General features: G+C 35.4%; 1 protein-coding gene across 1 annotated transcript; it reads right to left on the bottom strand.

Annotated features, from left to right (window-relative positions):
* Nucleotides 1-920: 920 nt before the first annotated feature.
* Nucleotides 921-8,334, bottom strand: LOC143571876 (DEAD-box ATP-dependent RNA helicase 13-like). The gene is made up of 14 exons (XM_077057190.1): nt 8,147-8,334; nt 7,012-7,478; nt 6,736-6,930; nt 5,270-5,446; nt 4,792-5,165; nt 3,917-4,097; nt 3,707-3,829; nt 3,171-3,287; nt 2,976-3,080; nt 2,749-2,889; nt 2,577-2,642; nt 1,436-1,594; nt 1,256-1,337; nt 921-1,163 (listed from the first exon to the last, which is right to left on the bottom strand). The coding sequence occupies exons 1-14, from the start codon at nt 8,283-8,285 to the stop codon at nt 1,108-1,110; spliced, it is 2,382 nt and encodes a 793-aa protein (XP_076913305.1). The 5' UTR covers nt 8,286-8,334; the 3' UTR covers nt 921-1,107.
* Nucleotides 8,335-26,350: the final 18,016 nt, after the last annotated feature.

Genomic DNA, 26,350 nt, shown 5'->3' with positions numbered 1-26,350 from the left:
GTAGCTTTTACCGGGTATGATTGTAATTTGTCATGAATTGCTTGAAACTTGGTGGACTATCTCTAGTTATGGACATTTAAGGTTTCAAGTGATTACAAAATGGTACCACTATAAAAAACTGCTCAATGCAACTGCTATAATTATAAGCCCTCTCTGTCCCCGAAAGCGAGATGTTTGGCCTGACATGTATTGCTTCTCATTGTCACCCCAGCAATGTCATGCTGCATTGAAATTCTCTTCTAAACTACTTGAGAAAGAGAACAAACAGGTTGTCTTGTTGCACATTGGTTATCATTAAGATATCAAAATTTCTTGATGTAAGTATTTGAATACATTAAATTAATCTCTGAAATGTGAGATACGGATATTCACATCCTTTTAATAAAACATACAGCCCAATACGTTCATTAACGTTTCACCTTTGTTTCATAAATCATCCTTACCAATTTAAACAAATAATAATAATAATACAAAAAATTTATTCTAAACGGTCAGCAGTCATAACTGGCCAATCCAGACTGTGAAGACCCCTAGAGGGTGGCAGCAGTGGCGGCGAAAGCGATGGTGAAAACAGGCGGCGGCGACTGTGGGGAGCATGTTAATAGCAGTGGTGATAATAACGCCAGTAGAGTTTGTAGGCGGTGGCGGGCGACGAGTAGACGGTGTAGACAAAAATTGATCACAGTTGGTGGTAGCCCATTTGAACCCGTTTAACAACCCTTAAGTTAACAAGTTCTACTTCAAGCATCAGAACTAACACATTTAAGGTGGGATTCAAACCTAATACGCTGGTCTATACCGTGTTAAGCAGCAGTAATTGAATTATTATTTAGGGGAACATATTTACCGTATCACTTAAAACTAGACAGGCCATCCCTAGTTATATAGATTAAACTTACAAAATGATCTACTAACATAACTTAGAAAAATAACTGAATAAAAAAACTGCTCAATACAACTGCAAGTATAATAAGCTGGAATAAAGTAGATAACAAGGTTCAAAGTTGATATCATTGTCATTGGTAACGTATGGAAAAGTGATGCATCAAAACTAATGTATTTGAAACAAAATTGTGACCTCTCGGTTATAGCTCGATTGGATTCGTTTTAATCGCCTCCTGCTTTTAACCTTTTTCTTTCCTTCCTCTTCTGATCATGCAACCCTGAATGACAAAATCGAATATTATTAACAAGATCAAGGCAGAATTATTAAAGAAAAAATAAAACCATTCTTTTTTCCAGGTTAGAAGTATACGTTTTTTATCCTCCTTCCTCTTTCTTCGTAGGTTGTCTAAGTTTCTTCGTTTTTCAGCAGCCCCTTTGATGTCCATGGAAACCTAATAACACAAAATGATGTCATCAAAATGTGACACGGTTTACGCATTCTAATATTTTAAAGTTAAAAATGTAAAAGATGTTAACTTGTCAGCATTACCTCCTGACCGCTACTTCTGAGTGCTTGAAGTGGTTCAACACAATCTTGACCAATAACAACCATTTTCTTCCTCTTGTTATCTCCTGTGTTCCCAAGGTCACCTATTTTCTGTTTTGCCAGTTCTACAAATTGTTGTTGAAGAAGAGGCGAAATGCCAGCCTAAAACACAAACACAAAAAAAAAACAAAACAAGTGTTAGTGTTTATGGATTAGCAGGCTGGTAAACAAACAGAATGTCCAGTGAACAGTTTAGCGGGAAGTTCGTTTATTTAATAAACAAACGAACATTAGCAAAAAAAAACTATTCATTTAGTTAAACAAACTAACATGAACCCAAGCCTGTTCGTTGATGTTCGTGAATTTAAATTTGCTCATGTACAGTCATTTATGTTCGTTTGTTTTAAGTTCATTCATTTACGTTTGTTAACTATTCACTAAAAAGTTTTGGCACATTCCAAATTATTCAAGTGTTTATAACTTTTGTGGCCCATACATTGTTCTACAGTACACATTACTTTTATCTGGCTTTAGCTCAGTAATGTTCTTTTGTTTACGTTCGTGGTGCATTTATACTATTAACGAGCATCATGCTCGTTTTCTAAATAAACGAACAAGAACACAAAAACCCAATTCGTTTAAATTTCATGTTCAATACTTCAATCATTTGCACCGTTAAAGTTAAACAAGCGAACATGAACATGCTCCGCTCGTGAATCGTTTATACTGCTAACGAACAAACATGTTCATTTTCTAAACTAATGAACACAAACAAGAAAATTCGTTTGTTAAACTGTGTGTGTTCAATCATTTGTTCGGTTAAAGCTAAACATACAAATACGAGCACGCGCTGTTCCTGAATCGTTTATACTGTTAACGAATGAACAAGAGCATGTTCATTTTCTAAACAGACGAACACAAACTAAAAAGCCCTTTGTTTAACTATTCATGTTCAACTGTTTGTTCGCTTAAAGTTAAACAAACACGACCATGCCACATTCGTATTCATTCGATTCATTTACAAGCCTATGGTTTAGAGCATAAAGATTTGGTTTAGTGTTTATGGTATGATATTATCAAATCTTCAGTTCTTCACAAAAACAAAAATGAAAATAAAACACTGGGATAAAAATTTTGATGATACCCCCGCCAAATATCGACTTGAGAATGTTTTAGGTTGCAGTGGACGAGAAATCAACGAATTAAGTTCCTGCAGTTTGACCACACACAAAAAAGTCAAAGTCAACAAATGGAATATGCTGATGCATATTGCATACAAGCCATATTTCAGTTAATATTTGACAGTAAGAAAAAACCTGTTGTAGCTTTTTAAGTTGAGCAAAACTTGCTTTCTTTTTCCTAATTTTATTCGCTCTTTCATCGTCACTGTCATTTTCATCTATCATCAGTTCAATTGACTCAGCGTTTCTTTGAAACCAGCTTTTATCAGCTTTATCCTACAACAAGATATTTTGTGAGCCCATAATAAGCAGAATCCACCAAAATATGAAATTAATCCTAAAATATATACAAGCAAATTTACCTGTGATTCCTTTCTCAAAACCCTATCTATTTGTCTTGCAAGAGATAGCCTCTTTAAAACCTCAGGCATGTATGAAGCCTCTATAGGAAACTGCTTAAAACTTTCCTGTATCCGAAAAATATATAAATCACAAACATCAGTGCAACGGATTCAGGTCAAACGGTTGACCAAAACAGATATAGTCTAATAACCAACCTTTGAAAATGATCTGCACAATGAAGCGAATTTAGATGATTCCTTTGGGGAGATAAGAGCAATACTGCAACCATCAGCAGAAGCTCTAGCAGTTCTTCCACTTCTATGAACATAAACCTGACAGTTAATCCTAGTCAGCTTACAAAAACATCAAAGATAACAGGTTAAAAAAGAAGAAATTTGCGCAAATGGTCCCTGTGGTTTGACCTTCTTGCAAGTTTGGTCCCCATATTTAAAAAAACTGCAAACTGTAAAAGGGTTGCACGTTTAGTCCCCCTACCTTTAATCCCAGTTAGTTTTTAACAGAAGTGATGTCATGTGCCACTCATGTGAGAGTAATTGTGCCTTTTCAAATTTAAAACCACATCACTTTCGATTAAAAACTAGTTAGCATTAACAGTGGGGACTAAACGTGAAACCCTCTCACAAATAGTTGCAACTATTAAAATTTGGGGAAGAAACTTATAATCTGGTCAAACCACAGGGACGATTTGTGCAATTTTCTCTTAAAAAGGGGGAAAAACAATAAAACTTACTTCTGCAGAATGAGGAAGTTGGTAATGAACAACAGTTCTAACACCAGGAATATCAAGACCTCTAGCTGCAACATCGGTAGCAATAAGTATTCCATGATCGCTTCCACGAAAACGGTCAATTGCCTGCAAATAAAGAAATAAGTACACAAGTGTGAAATTATAAAAAAAGAAGAAAACAAAATGACAAATTAAGAAAATGACATATATAACCTTGAGGCGAGCACGTTGCTGCATCTGTGCGTGAAGGGTCCAAGCATTGACATTAAGAATCCTCATAAGTGAAGAAAGATGACGTAGAGCTGCAATCGATGTGCAAAACACAATAGTCCGCCCTTGCCCATGAACAGATAAAATGTAATATAAATATGCGTCTTTATCTTCTTCTTTGCACCTGCAGACATTCAAGTATATGGCTTATAATTTTGGTAATTGGGATAAAGTGAACGGAGTGAAAGTAATAATTGGATACAAACCAAGCAAAATTTTGTCATAAGTAACCAGTATATCGCTCTAAAGCTCAAGCTCGGCTCATTTAACTTACAAGAGCTCTATTTCTAAAGCTCGAGCTCCACTCATTTCAAGCCCTATTTCAAAATCTTTTGGGCTCGTTTAACTAACGAGTGGTTGAGCTTGGCTCGCTTAATATATAAATATTTTTTTATAGATTTTTGCATATATTTGAACTAAAATTTTACACATAACACAACATATATTTAGAAAATCTTATCATAGCTTTATATATAACAATTATTATTATTATTATTATTATTATTATTATTATTATTATAAACATATATATGCTTAATATATTAAATAAGAAGTTATATAAATAATAAGCTCGTTTAGGCTCACGATCCAGCTCGAGCACAATAAGTGAAGCTCTAGCTCGGCTCTTTTATTAAACATGCTTATTTGAACACTCGAGCTTATTTAACCTCGGCTGAATTCAAGCTTTTAACAAACCCACTTCAAGTAGCTCACAAATGGCTTGGCTCGCTTTCACCTCTAATTTTAGAAGACGATATCTAATTTTAGAAGACGATATTTTCATACCCAAAATATACAAGGAAAAGAAAAGTACATACTCAATGAATGACTCCTCAAGATTATTAGCCATAATTGAAGCATTTGTAAGATCAATAATAGCAGCATTAGACCTCATTCCAGCTCGTTCAGAAAGCGCTTCAATTGAATTCAACTCACCGTCTTGTTTCACTTTCACGGATCCACGTTTAAGCTTTTTCCTAAAATCAGAGGATAAAGCAATTGTAGCAGAAAACACAAACGTCTGTCTTTTCTTCCTTTGAAACCCTAAATCCGTCACACAGTTTTCACTATCCTCTGCATGCCCTTCTTTAACCATTGGAAGCATATCAACAATTGACTGCAGTTCTTGAAAATGACCATTGTCTATCATCCGGTCAGCCTCATCAAGTACAAAGAATGATAGTGAATGTAGCTGCAACATTCATTAACAAATCAAGCTTATAACTTATAAGCAACGATCAGAGTCATGAAATGATTTTGATTTAAGTTTTTCTGAACGTTAATCTTTACACTTACCTCAACAAGATGAACTTCACCACCCGACATTAGTTCCCATAGCCTCCCAGGAGTTCCAACAACAATCTCAGGTCGTCCTTTTAAAAGGCGTTCTTGTTTTTCGGTTGACATTCCACCGACGATCGGGACGACCTTCACATCAGTCCCTATTGCCACTTGCTTCAAATGATCAGTGACCTAATTGGTGAAAAATAAATATACAAAAAAGAATAAACAAATATTATCTGGATTTAGAAAACACAGGTGGAAAAAAACCAGTGCAATTACTGAACATCAAGCGAACAGTTCGTTTATGTTGGTTCATTTAGTAATTGAACAAACATGAACAAAGATTTTTGTTCATTTAACTAAACGAACAAACAAACAAGAACACAACCTATGCTATCAATAGCGGTGCCATAGCGGTTATCGGTCCATCTGTAAAATAGTGGTCGATATATCGGCCCAAATATCGATTCCGATATTTGCGGCGCTATTTACCGATATTTTGCCGCTATTGACCACTGATATATCGGATTTATCGGCGAGTTTATCAGTTCAAAATTTTTGACCGAAATTTGTTAAACCGTTTGACCCAAAGATGATTCTCGTTACCTTTTTTTGGCCAGAGCCCAATTCCATTTGATTTAACCCTAAGCCCTGAATATGATTGAAGTGGACGACCTTGAACAACAATTGGAGGATTTGTTTGATGTGGACTCGGAGGATGATTTCATAGCTTTCGATTAATTGATTAAATCATGTCTTAAATTAAAAATATTGTTATTTTGTGTTTTGAACTGTTGACTTTTATGATTTTGGTATTAAGACTTAATATTAGATAACTTTTGGTGTTATATATATATACACACACCGCTATCCCACCGCAATAACCGGTATCCGCTAAATTTTGGCATTAACTGCATAGAACACAACAAGAACACATGTCTCGTCCGTAGAAACATGTCATGTTCAGACATTTACGTCTGTTTATGTTAGTTCATTTGCACTCGTTTATATCTGTTCTTTTATGTCCGTTTGCATCCGTTCATTTATGTTGCTTGTTTACGCTTATTTAAATGTTCATGCAAATTACATCTTACCGAGTTACCGTTATAATTTCAAATCAATTTGATTTTCATATTTTTAAACTCGTTAAAATCAATTTTTGGAACAATCCTTTGGGTGTAGGAATAATTGTACTTTAAACTTTAACTTGAATATTCATTTTTACTTTTAACTTATTTTAGGCCTGTTGGTGTTCATTAATGCTTGTGAACATTTTGTTCGTTTATGTTCGTGAACCACTTGTTTATAATGTTAATGAACACGAACACATTCATTTTTACAACAAACAAACATGAACAAGAAAATATGTGGGTTTAAGTGTCCGTGTTCTTTGCTTGTTCAGTTAAAAGCCATGGACGGTTCGTTTACAAGTCTAATTAAAATGTATGAAATTAGGTGAAAAAAACAGTAACATGTACCTGAAGTGCAAGCTCTCTAGTAGGAGTAATAATAAGCGCTCTTAATAAACCTTTGGCAACAATTTTATCATCCGCGTGTCCTCTTTCTTCAGCTTGCCTTTCAAATTTCTCTCTCTCTTCAAGAAGACGTTGTATAATCGGTATTCCAAACGCTAGTGTTTTACCCGACCCGGTCTCTGCAGCCCCAATCACATCCTATGAAACAAATCAGAAAATCAAAACGAAGCATGTATAATATTAAACAAGAACTTTATACAAATAAACTCCTATTCTAACCTTTCCCTGATGAGCACCTGCAGGTATGCAAGCTTTCTGTATAGGTGTTGGTTCCTTAAACTTGAGCCTGCATACTGATTTCATAAGCAATGGATGAAGCCTCAGTTCATACCACGCGTGATATTCAGAGTCATCAACTTCATCTTCTTGAACACCAACTTTCTCATTTGTATTTGTATCTGCAACTGTTTTGTCATCGTCACCATTACCATCAACTGGTTTTTCTTCATTGTCCTTAGATTCATCAGGCTTCTTAGCTTTCTTTGTTTTCTTCTTCTTTTTCTTCTTGTTCGTTTTAACCTCTTTTACAGTCTCACCATCTGTATCCTCCTCTTCAACAAGTTCATCATTGTTACTTTCTTCCCGTTTCCGCTTTGTCTGTTTTTTCTGTTTTTTCCCTTCTTTTTGAATACTAGGAAGCTCCAATCCGTACTCGGATGCGTCAATCTCTTCAAGAGACAAAACGCCTGCAACAACAAAGAAAAAAAAATCAATTAAAACAGTTTACATAGCTCCAATCCATACTTTAATTCTTATACTCAGAATTCAAATTGTTAAAAAAAACACAAAAACACTTCATATTATATTTCAAGTAGGCCAGTAAACAAACCGAACAAAAATAAACAAGGGCATGTTCGTAAACGAACACGTCGGACAAATATTTGTGTTCATGTTCGTTCATTTAAAATACAAACGAACAATTCATGAACAAACGTAAATTAACACAAACATAAATGAAGACGCTTAAACAAACAAATATAAAACATTAAGTAGATGATTCATCGAAAAATGAACAAACGAAACACGTGTTCATGTTTGTTCGTATAATAAAATGAACACAAACTTTTCGTTCATTTATTAAATGAACAAATATAAACAAACTTCCCTCTGGTTCGTTTACAGGCCTAATTTCAAGGATAGTCGTTGTAGAAGCACTTGACATCTCATATTCTCATAATGTTCAATTATAAAGCAAATAAAGACAATAAACAGGGAACCCTAGAAGTCGCAAATGTATTAAATTCAATGAGTAATCGACTATATATATGTTCAACTGAAAGAAACACAATAAACCTAAACTATCAGCAAAATAATAAGTTACAATTAGTTAGTTGATGTAAGATTAAATACGAACCTCCTTCGAAATCATTTAATCCAGCGAAAGCAGAGAACGGACCGTCACCGGCGTCAGGTAGGGATGAGGTCCACCGGAGTGAGTCGAGTTCTACTCCTCTGGCCGGATTCCGGTTTCTCTGCTTCTTCTGGCCGGCCATCTCCGGTAGGGTTTTAGTTGAATGGAAGGAAGAGTGCGGCGGATGGATTATTATTATTATTATTAAGCTCTACTCATAGAAATTAATCAAGTACAATCGGTAAAAGCTAACGTACAAGTTTCTGCTTTTTTGGTTTTATTTGTCAACTTATTCATCTATCTAAAAAACATTAAATTAAATTTATCTCTAATTAAATAATACATTATTTATCATAGGTAAAGTTTAAATACGAAATAATACATTATTTATCATGGGTAAAATTAAAATACAAAGTATAACAAAAAGGAGAAGGATGAGAAGTAATCTAATCCATTGATTTTAAATTTGAATGTTAGAGATTAATTTAAGAATAAAAATTGATAAAAATGACATGAAGGTAATAACCCACTTATTATGACTTTCTCTCTTCACATGCAATGCGCATGTCAATTTCTTTATCATTTTAAAAATGTCTATAAATTTTTCATACGACATTTTTTTATAAATTTGTTTACGATAATAACAAACGTTTTTTTTATCTTTAATATGAATATCATATTGTTATATAGAAATAAAAAAAAAGTTAGTGGGTTTTTTATATTGTGTTATTTGGTTGTCCATTAAGTTTTTAATTAGATTTTTTTATGCATTGTGTTATAGATTTTGGTCATTGTGTTTATCAACTGGTACTCATATTAAAGATAAAAATTAAAACAAAGATTACATCATTGTGTCTTTTTGTGTCTTTATGCTCAACATTTGTCTTTCTACTTATCATTATGTTTTAGTCATTGTGCCCAACATTCACTTAAGTTGAGAAGAATGGTATTATGTTCATTGTGTATTACGTTCAAGTCAATGTGTAATATGTAGATTCCATTGTGTTTTACGTTTCAGGTCATTGTGTTATATGTATTTACCATTGTTTCTTACATTTCAGGCCATTGTGTTATATGTATACACTAGTTTTTATCCCCCGTATTACGGAGGTTGTTTTATATTGTTTGTTATAATATTTATTTATTTTGTGAGTTTATATTTTTTTGTATGAAAGTTAATAATATACTTATAGTTTGATGATAAATTGTTTCACAAATAAATGAGATGTTATAACCTGGTTTAAAAGCTATATGGTTTTGATGAGACCCAAGACCCTTTTTGTTTTTTACTATAAAACTGGTTTTTTTAATTATAAATAATATATATGAAAGTTAATAATATACTTATGGTTTGATGAGATCCAAAACTCATTAATTTTTTTTTACTATAAAATTGGTTTTTTATTTAAATAATATATATATATATATATATTAAAATAAAGAAGATATTAATTTTTAGTATATCCTATTTTATAGGATTTTTACATCAATAATTTAGTGAGAATAATTTTTTATTTAATGAGATGTTATAACCCGTTTAAGGAATATATGGGTTTGGTAAGACCCATACCCATGAATTCGGGTCAAATGCATGAGAAACCTCCATTTAAAAATTAAACAAATCTGGTGACTCCAAAAAAAGGGGGAAGCGACCACATCGCGACACGTTACGAGGGGTGTTTTATATTGTTTGTTCTGATATTTATTTATTTTTGAATTTTTATTTTTTTATTGTATGAAAGTTAATAATATGTTTATGGTTTGATGATAAATTGTTTCACAAATAAATGAGATGTCATAACCCAGTTTAGAAGCTATATGGTTTTGATGAGACACAAGATCCGTTTATTTTTATTACTATCAAATTGGTTTTTTAATTTAAACAATATATATATATATATATATATATATATATAAAATAAATAAGATATTAATTTTTATTATATCCTATTTTATAGGATTTTTACATCAATAATTTGGTGAGAATAATTTTTAATTTAATGAGATGTTATAACCCGTTTAAGGAATATCTGGGTTTGGTAAGACCCATACCCATGAATTCGGGTCAAATGCATGAGAAACCTGCATTTAAAAATCAAGCGAATCTAGTGACTCCAAAAAAAATGGGGAGCGACCACGTCGCGACACGTAAGAGTTTTATGTCTTCGTTTATATATATTATAGATTATTGTGTTTTACGTTTCAGGTTATTGTGTAATATGTATTCATCATTGTGTTTTATGTATGAGATAATTTGTTATTGTTTTTCAATATATTTACATATTATTACGCAACGATTTTATTAGTTTAAAAAAACACAATGATAAGTTGAAAGACACAACAGCGAAAAAATACATTGACAAACAAAAAGACACAATGACGTAAAAAAATTTATTTTTATATAACAAAAATCATACTCATATTAAAGATAAAAATGCTTGTTATTATGGTAGATTTTATTTTAAAAAGAATATCATATGAAAAGGTTATAGACATTTAAAAATGTTGGGAAAATTAGTATGTGACTTGCATTTGAAGAGAGAAAATGTGTACTATCACTTTTATCCTTTTTCCTTTGGTCCCTACTTGACATATGTTAATTAATTATAGCTTCTCACACTTCTCATTTTTGTTAGCCAATGTAGAATAATTCAACCCTATTTATCATTACAGTTTTTTGTCTTTTCTGCTCATAACCAATTCAACAAATATTTTAAAATAAATAGGGGCAAACTTTGTTTCTCCAAATTTTACAAAAAATTACTATATTTTCTTTCTTCACCCTGTAAATTACACTCATAATCACTCACAACATCTCCCTATAATTTGCAAACTTCCTTAACATGTTTTTTGATTATAGGATGAGAATGCTCTAACAAAGGTTTATTTATGTTTTGGACACCATAGTTAGATTGATAAATTATGATAGATAGTATTACAAAGAGTGTCTCCACATAAAAAGTCTAGTCTTTAACCAAATAAATAAAGAAATTAATTGTTATATCAAATTCATGAAGGAGCATAGATTGTAACAAGTCAAGATACACGGGGAATCGTCAAAAGCCGAAAAATTTAGCGGAAATCGGCAAAGATAGAGACTAGCCGCGAGACTAGCTCAATATTTGTGATACTAAGCCTGCGTCGCGTGTCATGAAAGGCTGAAGCCCAGTTATGGTCTCGTTGTTCTTGGTGATTTTCACGTGTCGAGAAAGTTGGAAGAAGAGGGTTTCGCGTGTCACGAATCAAATGAAGATGGGTTGAAACCCTATGATTGTCGCAAAGGAAGGGAGAGGAACCCTAAACGGCGCACGATGGGCAATAAAGACACAAAGTTTGGTCTTTGACACTTTTTACCCCGGACTTTGATTAAATGCAATTGAAGTACAAAATACATGTGAATAGAGTTTGCAATCGAATGATTAACATCATAAATATAAATCATAAACATCATAAATGTACATGAATACTCAACATTTTTATTAATAAATGAAGATCCAAAATCAAAACGGGTTGGGTAAACAAATACAAATTTGGCGAATGTCACAGTTTGACCGAATCCTGGTCCTATCAGGACTGGAACAGGTGTGCTTCCGGGTGGTGCTAGAAAAATGTATGCTAGAGAAGACAATAATGGTGGTGCGGTAAGACCAACACCCTGGTGGTTGCAGGTGGCGGGGGGTTGTCATGTAATTACATTCCTTATGGGAATCCAAGTGGATATGACATGGGCGGTGCCTCTGCTGCAACCTGGGGTACGTGAGAAACTAGTGGTGTCAAAGCATAAGGAGGTTGTTGCATGTATAAATAGGCGATGTGTGTAGAATTGAAATGACATTTGGAGTTGCGCAAGATGGTCCAGCGGGTGTATTGGGTGTGGGTAGAGGAATTATTGTATGCAAACAGAAGTGGGTTATAACGACGGTGGCCGGAGTGGAGACTGTCTGTAAAGATTGAGCAGAAGTCGCCATCTCCGTCAATATATACTCTTCAGTTTGTTCCTCGGATTCATATGGCATATCGGCCATTCCCTCGACCACCTAACGTCAGCCGCCATGATGCAACCACTACCACCACCGCAACAACACCACCATCCAACATCGTGGCCGCCAACACCAACATCTCTCCCACCACCTTCAATGGTATCGACGGCGCCTTCTTTGTCACCACTACAGGCACCACCTTCGTCACTGACACCACCGCTTCAATCAGTGAGTCACCACCATTAGCATCAGCACCGCCTCTGCCATTAGGGTCTCCGCCGCCGAAAGCAATACTTGTCGCCAATAGCCGCCTAAAAATAAATATAGTGGGTGAACTTATCTTAATACTTCTTTTATAAAACGACTCATTCCAAGCTAAGATAATTCTTGTCCAACGATTTTTTACCCAAACCAAAGTGATTTTTTAATCGGTATGTCCTAACCCAAACTTATTTTCACTCAAACATTTTTACCCAACATCCAACCCATCTGCCCGTTTTTCTAGAAATAGATATATTATACACCAATGCCTAATAAAATAAAAATAATAAAACAATAGAATAAAACTTTGATAATGCCTAGGAAGAGTGGTAATAAGCAAATGGTCTATGGAATGAAAGGCATGCTACCAATAAGACCACCTATATTTAAACTTACCTGGCAAGAGCCGAATGCGTTGTATGTATCGAGAAGATTGGTCGTGTTTGACATGCAAAGGATTTTTTATTCATGTAGACCATCTCCTAAAATGTACGCAAGCTCGGTTTTCAGGTAATTTCTCATCCTCGACCTTCTATCGTGGTGTTGATTCTGGTTTAACATTCAAAACACATCCCATGGGCCGGCAGTGGTGTGCATCCTCTAACACCACATCATCATCTACAACGTCCTCTACAAGTAGGGCCTCGAAAAACGCAATGTCCCCATCAACATCCAATGTACACCCCTCATAATCCGACAATCCATCCAACTCCAGATTCAGGAATTCATCTTCCTCGTTAAGCTCATTATCAACCTTAACCATATCCTCAACACCAAACATTAGCTCGAGTGACTCTCTCAATTCTATCTCTTCCTCAAACATAGGTTTCATCATAATTGATCTCAGATATGCAGCCCACTCCTCCTCGTCACAATCATCATCGGGGTCACTGCAAAACTCAGTAAAATTAGCAACACACACCTGTGAAACCTGAGGTGGGACTTCATCAGCCACTCGTGTCTCTGTATCTGGAGTGTTCTCCTTTGAATCATTTATATACTCCATGATTGGCTCTTTTCCTTCTTCTGGAAACATCGGGAACCACTCGCTCAACCGATTCATGTATCCCAAATAGTTGCCTTCTGCATCATACTTATATCCATGTGTCGGTTGTTGCTCTATTTCCATGCTCTCCTATTCGGTTTTTCGAATAAATTCGCTATCTGACTCGTACACGCATTGGGAGATCTGCTTTGACCGTTCTTCCACCTTTGTTAGTATTACGGAGATTTCTTTAACTGCATCCTGGAGACCTGCAAAAACAGATAGTTGATTTCTTAGTATAGCATCATGTTCAGCTAATGTTCGTTGGTATTGAGCCTCCTTCTCTAATGGTCGGGTCAACAACTCCTCGATCTTATTCAAATACGCCTCAGCACCCCTATTGGGGTTGCTCTCGGAATGTTGACCATAATCTTGCGCTTGTTTTTATTGATATCCCAAATCCAGTTCGTTATAAAAATATGATGGGGACCCCTGTGAAAGATAAGACTGTTGCTGCACATAAGGGTTAGTACGATTATATGGACATGCACGAGTCATATGGAAACCACCGCATCTATAACAAATAAAGATAGAACCCTTATATGGACAATCATAGGGTAAATGAGGATCACCACACGTATCACAATTAAGGCTACTATATTATGGATATTTAATGGTAAAGTGAGGTCCATTACAAATTTCACACATAATTACAAGAATCTAAACAAGTAAAAGACACAGACAATTAGACACCTACGACTCAAAGTAAAAAAAATAAACACGTAAAAATCTAATTAACTAAAACCCTAAAAACTCAAAAGCAAAAACACAATATCACGTATATAGAAAGTAAGTCCAACTAGAGCTAATAACGCAAACGCCAAAAGTCCCCGACAACGGCGCCAAAAACATAAAGTGCTAAAAGTAGTCTAATAATTATTAACTAAAATTACGCTAATCTAGACACTAAGTAATACTCTAGACTCTTAAACTACTAACCGGCAAGTGAACCAGTCGACTCTAGTACAGCTAAGTAAGTCTGGATATCGAACCCATGAGACTCTTTAAATTACGTAACTAACTAATTAGACCCGACTTACGACACGACTACTTATTAATAATGTTTTTTTTTTTTTGGGGGGGGGGGGTTAAACTAAATAATATTAAACTATAATTAAACCCTAATTAATTAAATAATAATAATAAACTATAATGATTACTTAACCCTAATTAATTAAATATGAATAAACTAATAGAATACTTAGATTAACTCAGATGATGAAGATAACTACCTAGGCTAGAATCCCCTAAGTTACGGCAATCAATTAACTGGGAAACTTAAGTTATGGATCTGGGATCGTAAATTAGACCCTTGACTATAACCCGAATAGGACCCTTGACCTTCAAGAAGACAACTTTGTATTTCTAACAAGTTTTAAGACTCACCAGTTTTATGAATTAAACTTCCTTACGGTTATTTAATAATTTATGTCTAAGTATCTTTATGACGAAATCCTACCTTACAGCGCGGAAATCAAAGATAGTTAAGTAGACTCAATTGACTTAATAGGCTAAGCTGACAATCAAACCTAGAAAAACTCCTTACGAAGAACTAAATCTAGCAATCCTGGCCAACAAAGATCTATTAATAACCTGTTACCTTACAGCTTTCTAGGCTAGCAGCTCACTTTTATATATTTAATTAGTTTTATTGTTTCTATGATCTTAATGCATATCAATCATAAATAGTCAAGAACACAGTAAATGACCTAACAAAACCCTATCATATGAAACAATCACCAAGGGCAATGTGAAACAATAAATCCAAGTAAATAAAACCAAGAAATCAAGCGCATCAATTAACTCAGACTCAACATTTTGCTTAAAACATAAAATCCATAACGAAACAAATCCCAATTAAAATCAAACCGAACAAAGGTTCATCACGACCTAGGTAGTTTATGAAGTTTAGCCTAGCAACGTGTAATCTAAATCAAACAAAACAAATAAAACCGAAAATATGGTGAAAATATAAATAACGGGAAATCAGAGATGATAAAACCCGTAATCTTCAATCGCGAACGTCTAACTCTTCATTGGTTGTTCTCGTGCCTTCCAAACCTCCAAGAAACTCAAATAATAGCTCTCTAAAACTCCAAATTCGTCCGGTGGCAGCAGGTTATGTTCAGTTAGGGATGTTTAAATATTGAAAACATGGCCCAACAAGTAACAAAAATGAAATAAAAAATATCATCAGGTATCACTAGGTGTCGCGCGGCCGCAGAAGACATCCCCACTGCGCGGCGCAGCGTGTAAAAATGGGGTGGCCTGGTCTGACCAGTTCTCTGTCCGGTTCCTTCCTGGCGCGTTCCGGATCACCGTTTTGGTTCTTTTTAACTCGTTTTTTTGCCCTTTTCGATCACGATCAACTTCCATTTCCTACGAAACATAATAGTGTTAGCAGTATACAAATATGACTAAAATCAAACATAAACTATTAAAATATAAATAAAATATACATGGGAAACATAAATATTTAACATTATATCAAAGACTGACAGGTATACACCAGTGGGATGCCCAGTGGTCCTATGTGGTTGCCTATATTAGAGGTAGGCATATAAACCGGTTAACCGAACCAAACCGAAAACTGAACCAAAATCGAATCGCTTTGAAGCTGATTTTATTAAAACCGGTTTTGAGTAGTTGTAAACCGCCGGGTTAGGACCGGTTTGGATTTTCTTAGCTGTAACCGGGGTGAACCCGATGGGTTTTAACCAGTTTGAATAAAACCGGGTTGACCTAGTTATAAACCGGTTTAAAGATGTAAGTTAGTGTTGATGGCATGTTGGGTTATTTAAGTGCATTCAATGTCTGTTATATCATTTTCAATGTCTGTTATATCATTTTCAATGTAATCATTAAGTCAACAACATTCAACATTCCTTTTCATCTATATCCATTCCATATTTACCATAATATTTATCATTTATTATAGGCTATTATATTTTAAACTTGGAGCCATTAGAAGATTTTTTTATCAATTACTAATAATAGTTTATTCCACTGAAAACCAATTTATAATTTCATAATTTTGAGTAAATCAATTAAGAATAAGCAATATATCCATTGAATATCAATATATAGCCGTTAGCAATTAGCAACCGGTTTTATGGTGTAAATTACCTATGTTTTTCACTTTTTACCCTTTAACCACTATTATAAATTGATGGTAATTGTCTTGGTTAGTCACAACGCAAGTCACAAGTCTAAAACACTCTTAAATTATAAAACCCGCTCTTGCTACACTACCTCCATACCCTCAAAAATGCCCCCCAAACGACCCCAATCACCTAACAACCTCGCTGTACAAGAAGTTGTTGCCACAAACCGAAACAAAGAAATATGGATCAACTATGATATGTGTATGATGACTGATAAATCGTTCTGTGCTCGTTGCAAAAAGTGTGGAGATTTTTTAAAATTTGATTCAAACTCAACGTTAAAAAATCATTCAACGAAATCATGCAATGCGTTGAAAAACACTCCCGCTTAAGGTCAAACGTCAATAGTCGAAGATGGAAATATTTGGAACTTTGGCATTCATATGGTGACAGATCGATTTGCAAAGTTCGTGATTCAAGAGGGTTTGCCGTTCGACCACTTCGACAACCCCCGTTTGACAAAGACTATTCAAGAAACTCTCCAACCGCTTTACAAACACGTAAGGCACTCAATTCTCAGACGTCGTTGTTTAAGTTTATGGAAAGATGCAAAAAAAAAAAAAGAATTAATTAAAGGTTTTGAAAATTTACAAGCCGGTGTGACATCCCGTTTGGTCAGCCGATGTTTGGTCAGCTCCACATAGTTTGCCGGAATCGTATGCTTGCGTTACCGCTCATTGGGTGAATCCCAAATGTGGCAAATGATGAAGCGTACGATCGCTTGTGTCATGTTTGAATACCTGCATACCGGAGATAACTTATTTCATTTTTTGTATTATGTCATAGCATTATATGTAACATCCCGTTTTCTCGTTTCGGTTAATGAAATAAAATATGAGTTATTATGAGTTGGGCTTGTGTTGGGTTAAACGGATATGAGTTATGGACTTGGGTTAAAAAGGAAAGAAGAAAAGATCATGGGCTTAAGCTCATGACCCATCATATATAAATAATAATTACTCCATAATGCATTCATTTCACATATTCCATACACCACCCTAAAACACGCACTTAAGCTCTCTCTCTAGTTTCTCTCTTTCTCTTAGCTGAACCATGAAGGAAAACCAAGCATCCGACCCGAGGTAATGAAAATATGATAGTGTACGGATCGAAACCCGCTAGATTTAGTCGAGAACGACGAGCCGACACCCTTAAACCGTTAAATTCATGAGATCCAGGTGGAATCAGTTGTAAACCGATCAAAGGACGAGCTTAGGGGTCACCCTAGCTCAGATATGGATCGAACGGGACAAAAAATGATGAAAACGGTGCGAAAATACGTTTTTCCGGCGATGACGGCGCCGGAAAAAGGTGTACGAGATAAAGGAATGTCAGAGAATATTTCTGACATTCTCTGACCTAACCCTAATTCGTTAACGGAAGTTTAACTAACTAGCCTTAATTCGTATGATAATTCGTTAAGATAGAATGACGAACTAGCAATAATTCGTATTCAAATTCATTAAGGAAAGAATGACGAACTATCCCCATTCGTTAAGGTTCAATTCATTATGAGGACCAGTTCGTCATAAGGTCCAATTCGTTATGAGGACCAGTTCATCATAAGGTCCAATTCGTTATGAGGACCGGTTCGTTATAGTAGCCAATTCGTCATGAAGGCAGATTCGTTATAATAGTTAATTCGTTATGAGCCCCCATTCGTTAAGGACTGGATAACGAACTGAAGTTTGAAGAATGACAGAAAGGTCCCTGGACTTAGAATAAAGTGGATAAATTAAAAAGAAGCCCTCGAACTTTTTAAGTTAGCAAATAAAATAATAATTAAAAATCCTAATGAAAAATGCGTTAAGACAGGTAATGAAATAAAATTTTTTCCAAGCTGACCTGGCAGCTAGACCCTAGCCAGGGGCTCTGCCCCTTAGACCCCGCTAGGGGCTGCCGACCCTAGAACCTCGCTGCAAGGGGCGCTGCCCCCGGACCCCCATTCGTTGAGGGTTATAATTAAACCAGAAACGCGATATGGGTAGTGATAGTTAATTGATACCTATAATTGTTATATACTTAGTCGAGCAAAACTAAAGAAAGGAGGAACCATTAACAGTGAACGTAACCGCATTCATGTGAGTTTCTTGCCCCATTTCCTTGTATGTTTTCGGGGCTGTGTGCATACTCGATGTGATAGTTAATACACTTACCTTAAATGGTAAGTGAATGACATGTATGATTTATATGTTAATTATGTATAACTTGAATGTGAACGAAAGCTTGTCGGTACGTGAACGATCTTCGGATATTGCACGTATTGACAAGGGAGGTAGGTATGTAATAGATGAATGTGTATGATAGATATATGTACAACATATGAATGAATATGTATGAATGAGTAAAGAATGTATATGTATGTTACGGGTATGTAAAGACAGAATGTACGAAGATGAATAAGTAAGGGATCCGACCCTAATAATATCTGAGATAGAGAGAAAGAGATCAGACCCTAATAATATCTGAGATAGAAAAGTAAAGATGGATCAGACCCTAATAATATCTGAGATAGACAAGAATGGGATCAGACCCTAATAATATCTGAGATAGACAAAGGAAAGAGGGATCAGGTCCTAATAATATCTGAGATAGAAAAGGAAGGGACCCTAATTATATATGAGATATAAAGGACAATAAATATATAGTATGAAAGTAATAAAGTATGTACGTATGTATGAAGTCATGCAATGAAAGTAAAATAGTAAAGTAATTATTATGTATCTTCGGATGCATAATTGAAGGTAAGTGTACGTATTGTATGACATGTAATTAACTAGAACTCACTCAGCGTAGCTGACTTTTAGAATGAACGCAGGTGAGTAGGATGAGACAGCTGGCTTGAGCGAGGACACATGGCAGAAGACGTAGAGTCTGGAATCTGAAGACTCAAGTTGTTTTAATGATTTGATGTTTAAATTGAAAGACACGAGTGTTTAATTAAGACAAGTTATGATTTATTATGCAATGTTATGAAAGTTTTATATTCCGCGTAAAGTTTTAATTAACTCTGATATTTAGAACTGTGTTTATGAGTAAATCCAATGTCCGAAGTAGGGCAACGGTAACGGGGCCTTACATTATATAAATTACAAGATAAAAATATTGTCAATATCGTTTGATAACGCCTTAAACAACACAAAAGTGGTGGATAAATTAAAATTAAAATATCAACGGATTTTTGACGGTGTTTTTTACCATACACGATGTGTTGCGCATATTGTTAATTTAGTTGATCAAGACGGGCTAAAGACACCCAATGTTCTTGAATTAACCAATGCTTTTCAAACAATTCTAAGTGACATGTTTAAAAGAAAAAGATCTCGATACACAAATTATTGATTATTGTGTGAACAAATCAAATCGGTTTCTTTAGGCCTGAATTAGGATATGCCTACACGTTGGAATTCAAAATTTAACAATATGTTCGAAATCGGTTTAAAACAAAGGCCAACATTAGAAATGTTTCATGAAAATCTTATTGCAAACCACAGGGTTAAATCCCAAAACTCGTTTTCGGCCTTGCAATGGTCACATATTAAAGATTTAACCGAATTACTTGTCGTTTTTAAAAAACGCAACCACTAAACTATTGGGGTTTTATTATCTAACGAGTAGTTTAGTACTTTATGAGCTATATCTAATGAATGATCAATTCAAAAAATATGAAATCAGAGGTTCATTTTTTAACGATATGATAAATCCAATGAAAATGAAATTAAAAAAAATTAGTTTCGAGATACCACCAATTTTTTTGTTGTGTTGCGGCTTTGAATCCATGCTTAAACGTTAATGGTGTTGAATTGTTAATTCAATATATAACTAATAATTTGGTTTTATGTGATGGTAATGTTTTATATTTTGCAAAAAAGGCGATACAAATTTTTAATGATGCTTTTCAAAATATGTATGATGCATATTTGGCAAAATATGGTACCACGTCACCGTTACAAGATTCATTGTTGTCCGCGGGTTCTAGTACTTCAGGAAACCAAGGTACCGGGTGGGGTAGTTTTGTTCAAAGGTTAAGTACGGATAATACTAAACGGGCTCGAGGTAGCACACCAAGTAGTGAGCTTGGGAGGTATAGCGGAACATATTTCTTTTCCGTTATAGGTCCGGAAGCCTTGACTGATTTTGATATCTTGGCTTGGTGGAAAGGAAAGGAAGCCGATTTTCTGATCTTGTCCTCCATAGCCAGAGATCTACTAATCTTCCAAGCTTCTACGATAGCTTCGGAATCTGGCTTTTCTACTAGTGGCAGGGTATTATCGATTTGAAGAACAAGACTTACCTCTGCAGTAATGGAAATGTGTATTTGCTTGAAGGACCACTTAGATGCGGCGGAACACATTCAAAACCATACATCTTTAGAAGACGAAGAACCATCTGAAAAACGTATACACGATGAAGAGGCAACAAGTGAACAATCGTCTCAAATATCCAATGATGAACTCAACTACGAAGAAACAGTACGCATGGGCAACTATGAAGAACTAACAATATAGAAACCGGTTTTAACGAATACCACTCCAACACCAATCATAAAATAATGTTATCTATTTGTAATGTATTTTTTATGCATATGTTAGACCAAAAAAAAGAGTAAAATGGAATGTTAATTCCAGTGTTTTAAAAACCGGTTCAAACTGGCCGGTTGAACCGAATTTCACATAGTAGGCCGGTATTTTGAACCCGATATTTTTGACCGGTTTGCTTGAACATCGTATTGGCGGTTTTTTTTTCTAAAATGCCAGTTTTTACCGGCAAACCGATTTTAAGTACGATAAATTTTTGATATTTACGGCCCATATTTTTCCAAAATTTATTTTAACCCAACAATTAACATTCAAACGTGTAAACTTTAGGATTATTTTTTTAAATTTGATGTTTTTGTATATATATTTTTTAATATAGATTAACTTTTGGATAATTTTTTGTTATGAAATCATTTACTTTTGGGTTATTTTTGAATTTGAAGTTTAATTTATAGAAAATTATAAGGTAAACTATTCAACCAGTTAAACCTTTCAGCATAACCCGCCTCAACCGGTTTGTATCATTTTTTAGCCCAATTCGATATAAGTAAAATACTGGTATTTAAAACATTGGTTAATTCTATATTTATATTGTTATCTTATTTATTGGTTTTGTATATAAAAAGAGCATATCTTTTTAGCTTCGGATTATATTTTTTGGTTAATTTTGATAGTTATACAGTGATACACATACACTGATACGTAGCATACAAATTACAAAGTTATAAAATCAAACTTTGCATTACATGTAAATTTGGAAACCAGTTTTTTTGTATTTAATGCATTAACTGTGTCCCAATTTATATACTTACAATTTTGGGGAGGTTGTGCATTGTAACATGGGATTCCTGTTTCGGTTAATAAATAAAAATATTAGTTATTATGAGTCAGACTTGTGTTGGGTTAAATAAATGTGAGTAATGGACTTGGATTAATAAGGAACGAAGAAAGACCATGGGCTTAAGCCCATGGCCCATAATATATAAACCATAATTATTCATTAACCCATTCATTTCCACTCATTCCATACACCATCCAAAACACACACTTAAGCTCACACTCTCTCTCTCTCTAGCCGAACCCAAGAAGGAAACAGATCATTGATCCGACGTAATGATAGTATCTTCTTATATGGATCTAAACCCGCTAGATCTAGTCGTGAAACGACTAACCGACACCTTCAACCATTAAAGTCACGAGATCCAGATGGAATCAGGTATAAACCGATGGAGAGACGAGCTTATGGGTCACCCTAGCTCGGACCCGGATTAAACGGAACGAAAACAATGAAGAAAGGTGGAAAAACAAGTGAGATCTCAGTTTTCCGATGAGATCACGGTTTCCCGGTGACGATGGCGCCGATGATAGGGGAATGTTTAGGGAATCTCAAAGAATGTTCAGACATTCTCTGGCCTAACCCTAGGCGCGTGTAGCAAATGAGCTATGCCCATTCGTTAAGGAAGAACACCGAATTAACTGCCATTCGTTACGCCATTCGTTATTCCATTCATTGTGGAGAACTAACGAATGAACCCTCCCCCCATTCGTTGGAAGGTCCATTCATTAAGCAGATCAGACGAATGAGTCCATTCGTTATGAAAGATCTATTTGTTATGAAGTAACGAATGAGTAGCCCATTCGTTATAGAACCCTCATTCATTGGAGGTCATTTGTTAGACTAGACTAACGAATGAGCACACGTTGGTTAGATGCTCATCCGTTAGTCCAGTCAACGAATGAGCCCCCATTCGTTAAGAGTCAAAGGAAAAACGAAGTTTGATAAAATGACAGAAAGGTCCCTGGACTTAGATAAAACGGTTTAATTACATAGAAGCCATTGTACTTTATTAACCAATGAAAGATACCTTAAAGGGTGAATGAATAACAATTAACTAACCGGTTAAATATCAATGAAGTAAAACCGGCTTAGACGCTTAAGACTAATTAATCCGACAGATAAGAATGGCTAGAGCAGTATTTGATATTGTGTTTATTAAACAGTTAGCCGTGCACAACTAAAGAAAGGAATAACCATTAACGGTGAACATAACAGGACTCAGGTGAGTTTCTAGCCCCACTTCCTTGTTATGTTTTCAGGGCTGTATGCATACTCAATGTGATTAGTTAATACACTTACCTTGAGTGGTAAGTGTATGCATGGATTATATATGCGATAGATATTATAATGTGAATATGAATGAAAGCTTGTCGGTACATGAACGATCTTCGAATATTGCATGTATCACCAAGGGAGGTAAGTGTTAAAATATGTAAGTGTTTGAATATTAGTATGAAAGTATGGTAGAGCGAAGGTAGGGAACATACCCTAATAATATCTGCGAATGAATGGAACAGACCCTAGTAATATCTACGAATGTAGGGAACATGCCCTAATAATATTTGTGAATGTAGGGAACATACCCTAATAATATGTGCGAAAGTTATATGACAAAATATATGTATATATGTATGTATGAAAGAAAGAATGAAAGTATGAACGTATGAAGAAAGGTAAAAAGCTAAGTATGTTATATGTATCTTCGGATGCCTATTTGAGTAAGTATATGGATGTATTGTATGTTACATGTATTAACTAGAAACCACTCAACATAGTTGACTTTTAGTATGCACGCAAGTTAATAGACTGAGAAAGCTGGCTTGAGGGGGACACATGGCAGGATTGAAGAGGCTGGCATCTGAAGATTTGTCATGATGATTTGATATTATATTTTATATTATGTTTTAAAAGACAAGTTATGAATGTTTGTAATGAATGGTTGGCTCTTATTATTATTATTATTATTATTATTATTATTATTATTATTATTATTATTATTATTATTATTATTATTCCACGAATGTTTTAATTAACTCTGATATTTAGAACTGTGCTTATGAGTAAAACCAACATCAAAGTAGGGCACCGGGACCAGGGCCTTACAAGTTGGTATTAGAGCATAAGTTTGAGAGAATTAAGCATCCTACATGCTTAGACTCTAACAGAGAATGAAGCTGAAGAAAGAAAAGAAAGAAGATGCCAATTCAAGAAAGCCATGTGTCACTCAAGCAAGCTAAGTAAAGGTGAAGTATGTGATTAATTTCACGTGTAATGTAAGAATGTGTAAGGAAGTTAGCTTAATTGCTAGAGATAGGAGTATACGATTATACGAACTGTTTGACTGTCTAACTGTTAGAAGTAGAACTAGCACAAGTGGACTCACAAAGGGAAGTGTATAGGACACGGAGAGTAATGTGATCAGCTAATCACAGTTGGCCACTGTTATTACCTGTTAGCCTTACTACCTTGTACTAAATAGTTCCTTAAGTGATGACGTTTGTGTTTCCCTTATAGAATACGAATGGCTAGAGCAAGAAAGGTCGTCGTTTAAGGAGGTCGTATTGGACGTCGTGGTAGGCCACGTGTTTTCCAAGAACCTTCTGTAGATCCAGTTACTAACACCAGAGAGGAAGGAAGTGCAGCTGGGCGAAATCCAAGCAACAATGAAAGGTATCAACTTGACCATGTTGTTCAAACAGCCATTGCTCAGGCTGTAGCTGCTGTAGTGAATGAATTACATTCTGGCAAGTTTGCTGAAAGCCACACAAGGACCGCTGAGAGGGCAAGATGTCACACCCCAACCAAAGGCGGCGAACATGCTGGGATGCAACGGATTGCCCATGAACACAAGATACTATTAAAGTGACAATATTTAAACAACTCACTCATTCCAATAAATCAACCTAATAACACAAACTTGTTCATACAAATAACTGAAAAAATAGTCAAACATATAAATTGTTCATTTGTATCTAATAAATAGTAAGGCATGATGCGGTTTTGCGGGTTATGCGGCATGGTTCTTGGTGGAGTGGGATGTCCACGAGGTGCTGTTCGACAAGTGGTATTGAGGTGACCAAAACGGTTGTAGTTTGTGCAGTGGCGACAAGCCATGTGAGATGGGTGGTGAAGTTGACAAGTGTTGCACAATGGGTGAGTACCGATGTAAAGATTTCGGTTTGGAAAAGCTTGAGGTTGTTGTTGAGTTTGTTGTGGGTGAGTAACAACATAATTTTGGTGATTGGGTCTTTGTTTCTTATTGGCTTGATGGGATGAGTTGGAGTAATTGATGGCTTGAGGTTGTGGGTCGACTTTAGCTTGAGGGGTTGGTTCGGGCTTACTCTTGTCACTCGTTTTCTTGATGGAGAGGGTACCCTCTTTGACATGATTCTTGGAAAGAGCACCGGCTAAGGTAATTGCATCATGGAGTGTTTGCGGTTTACTACTCATCACCGAGTCTCGGATTTGCATGGGCAAACCACCGACATACTTGTCAATCGCCCGTTCGAGGGGAGTGACCAAATGAGGAACCAAGAGACTAAGCTCATGAAAGCGGTTGGAGTAGGCGGAGTTGCCACCACTCTCTTGCTTAAGTTCCCAAAATTCGGATTCGAGTTTTTGGAGTTCATGTTTTGGGCAAAATTTCTTCATCATGACTTCCTTGTGCTTGGCCCATGAGTAGGCCATAGCTACTTCCACCCCATTGGCGAACATTTCGCCATTCCACCAAGTGCGGGCGGTTCCCTCAAACATGCTTGAGGCGTACATGGTTTTCTTGGGTTCGGGGCATTCACAAAGATTAAAAATGCTTTCCATCTTTTCGAACCATTGAAACAAGGTAGTGGCACAGTTCTTGCCATGAAACTGAGATGGGTTGGCACGGGTGAAAATTTTCAAGGCGAAAGGTGCGGAGTTAGGTGTGGTTTGAGTAACGGTGGGTTGGGTGGCTTGGATTTGAGTTATTAGTCCAGGAATCATAGCGGCAATTTCTATATAAACCATAGCGACTATCCGACGACCGGAGCTCGGCTTGCGAGTTTGGCGATGAAGAGGAGGCATTCTAAAATAAAAGAGAAATGGTATAAGTTTTATATAAGTATGAGGGAAATGAGTAAATATGGGGTTTTAATGATTGTGAGTCCTAGAGTTATGAGGATGTTAAAAAAAATTCTATTGTTTGTAAATCAAGCAAATAAATAAAATGTTAAATAGTTTAAATCTTTGAAGTTTGAAATAATGCGTTAGGATTTAAAAGCGGGAAAACTTGCATGAACCACCATGACTAGTTGTCCCAACATTAAATCTTAAAAATCGTGGTAAAGTGGGGAGTTGAACATGTGCACGAAATCACCATGTTTTACACGTTTTGTCCCAAATATCA

Source organism: Bidens hawaiensis, unplaced genomic scaffold (genome assembly GCF_021521415.1).
Source record: "Bidens hawaiensis isolate Kalapana, Puna unplaced genomic scaffold, B.hawaiensis_p1.1 tig00001336_1, whole genome shotgun sequence".
NCBI classification, from domain to species: Eukaryota; Viridiplantae; Streptophyta; class Magnoliopsida; order Asterales; family Asteraceae; genus Bidens; species Bidens hawaiensis.
This window is presented reverse-complemented; position numbering and strand designations above follow the sequence as displayed.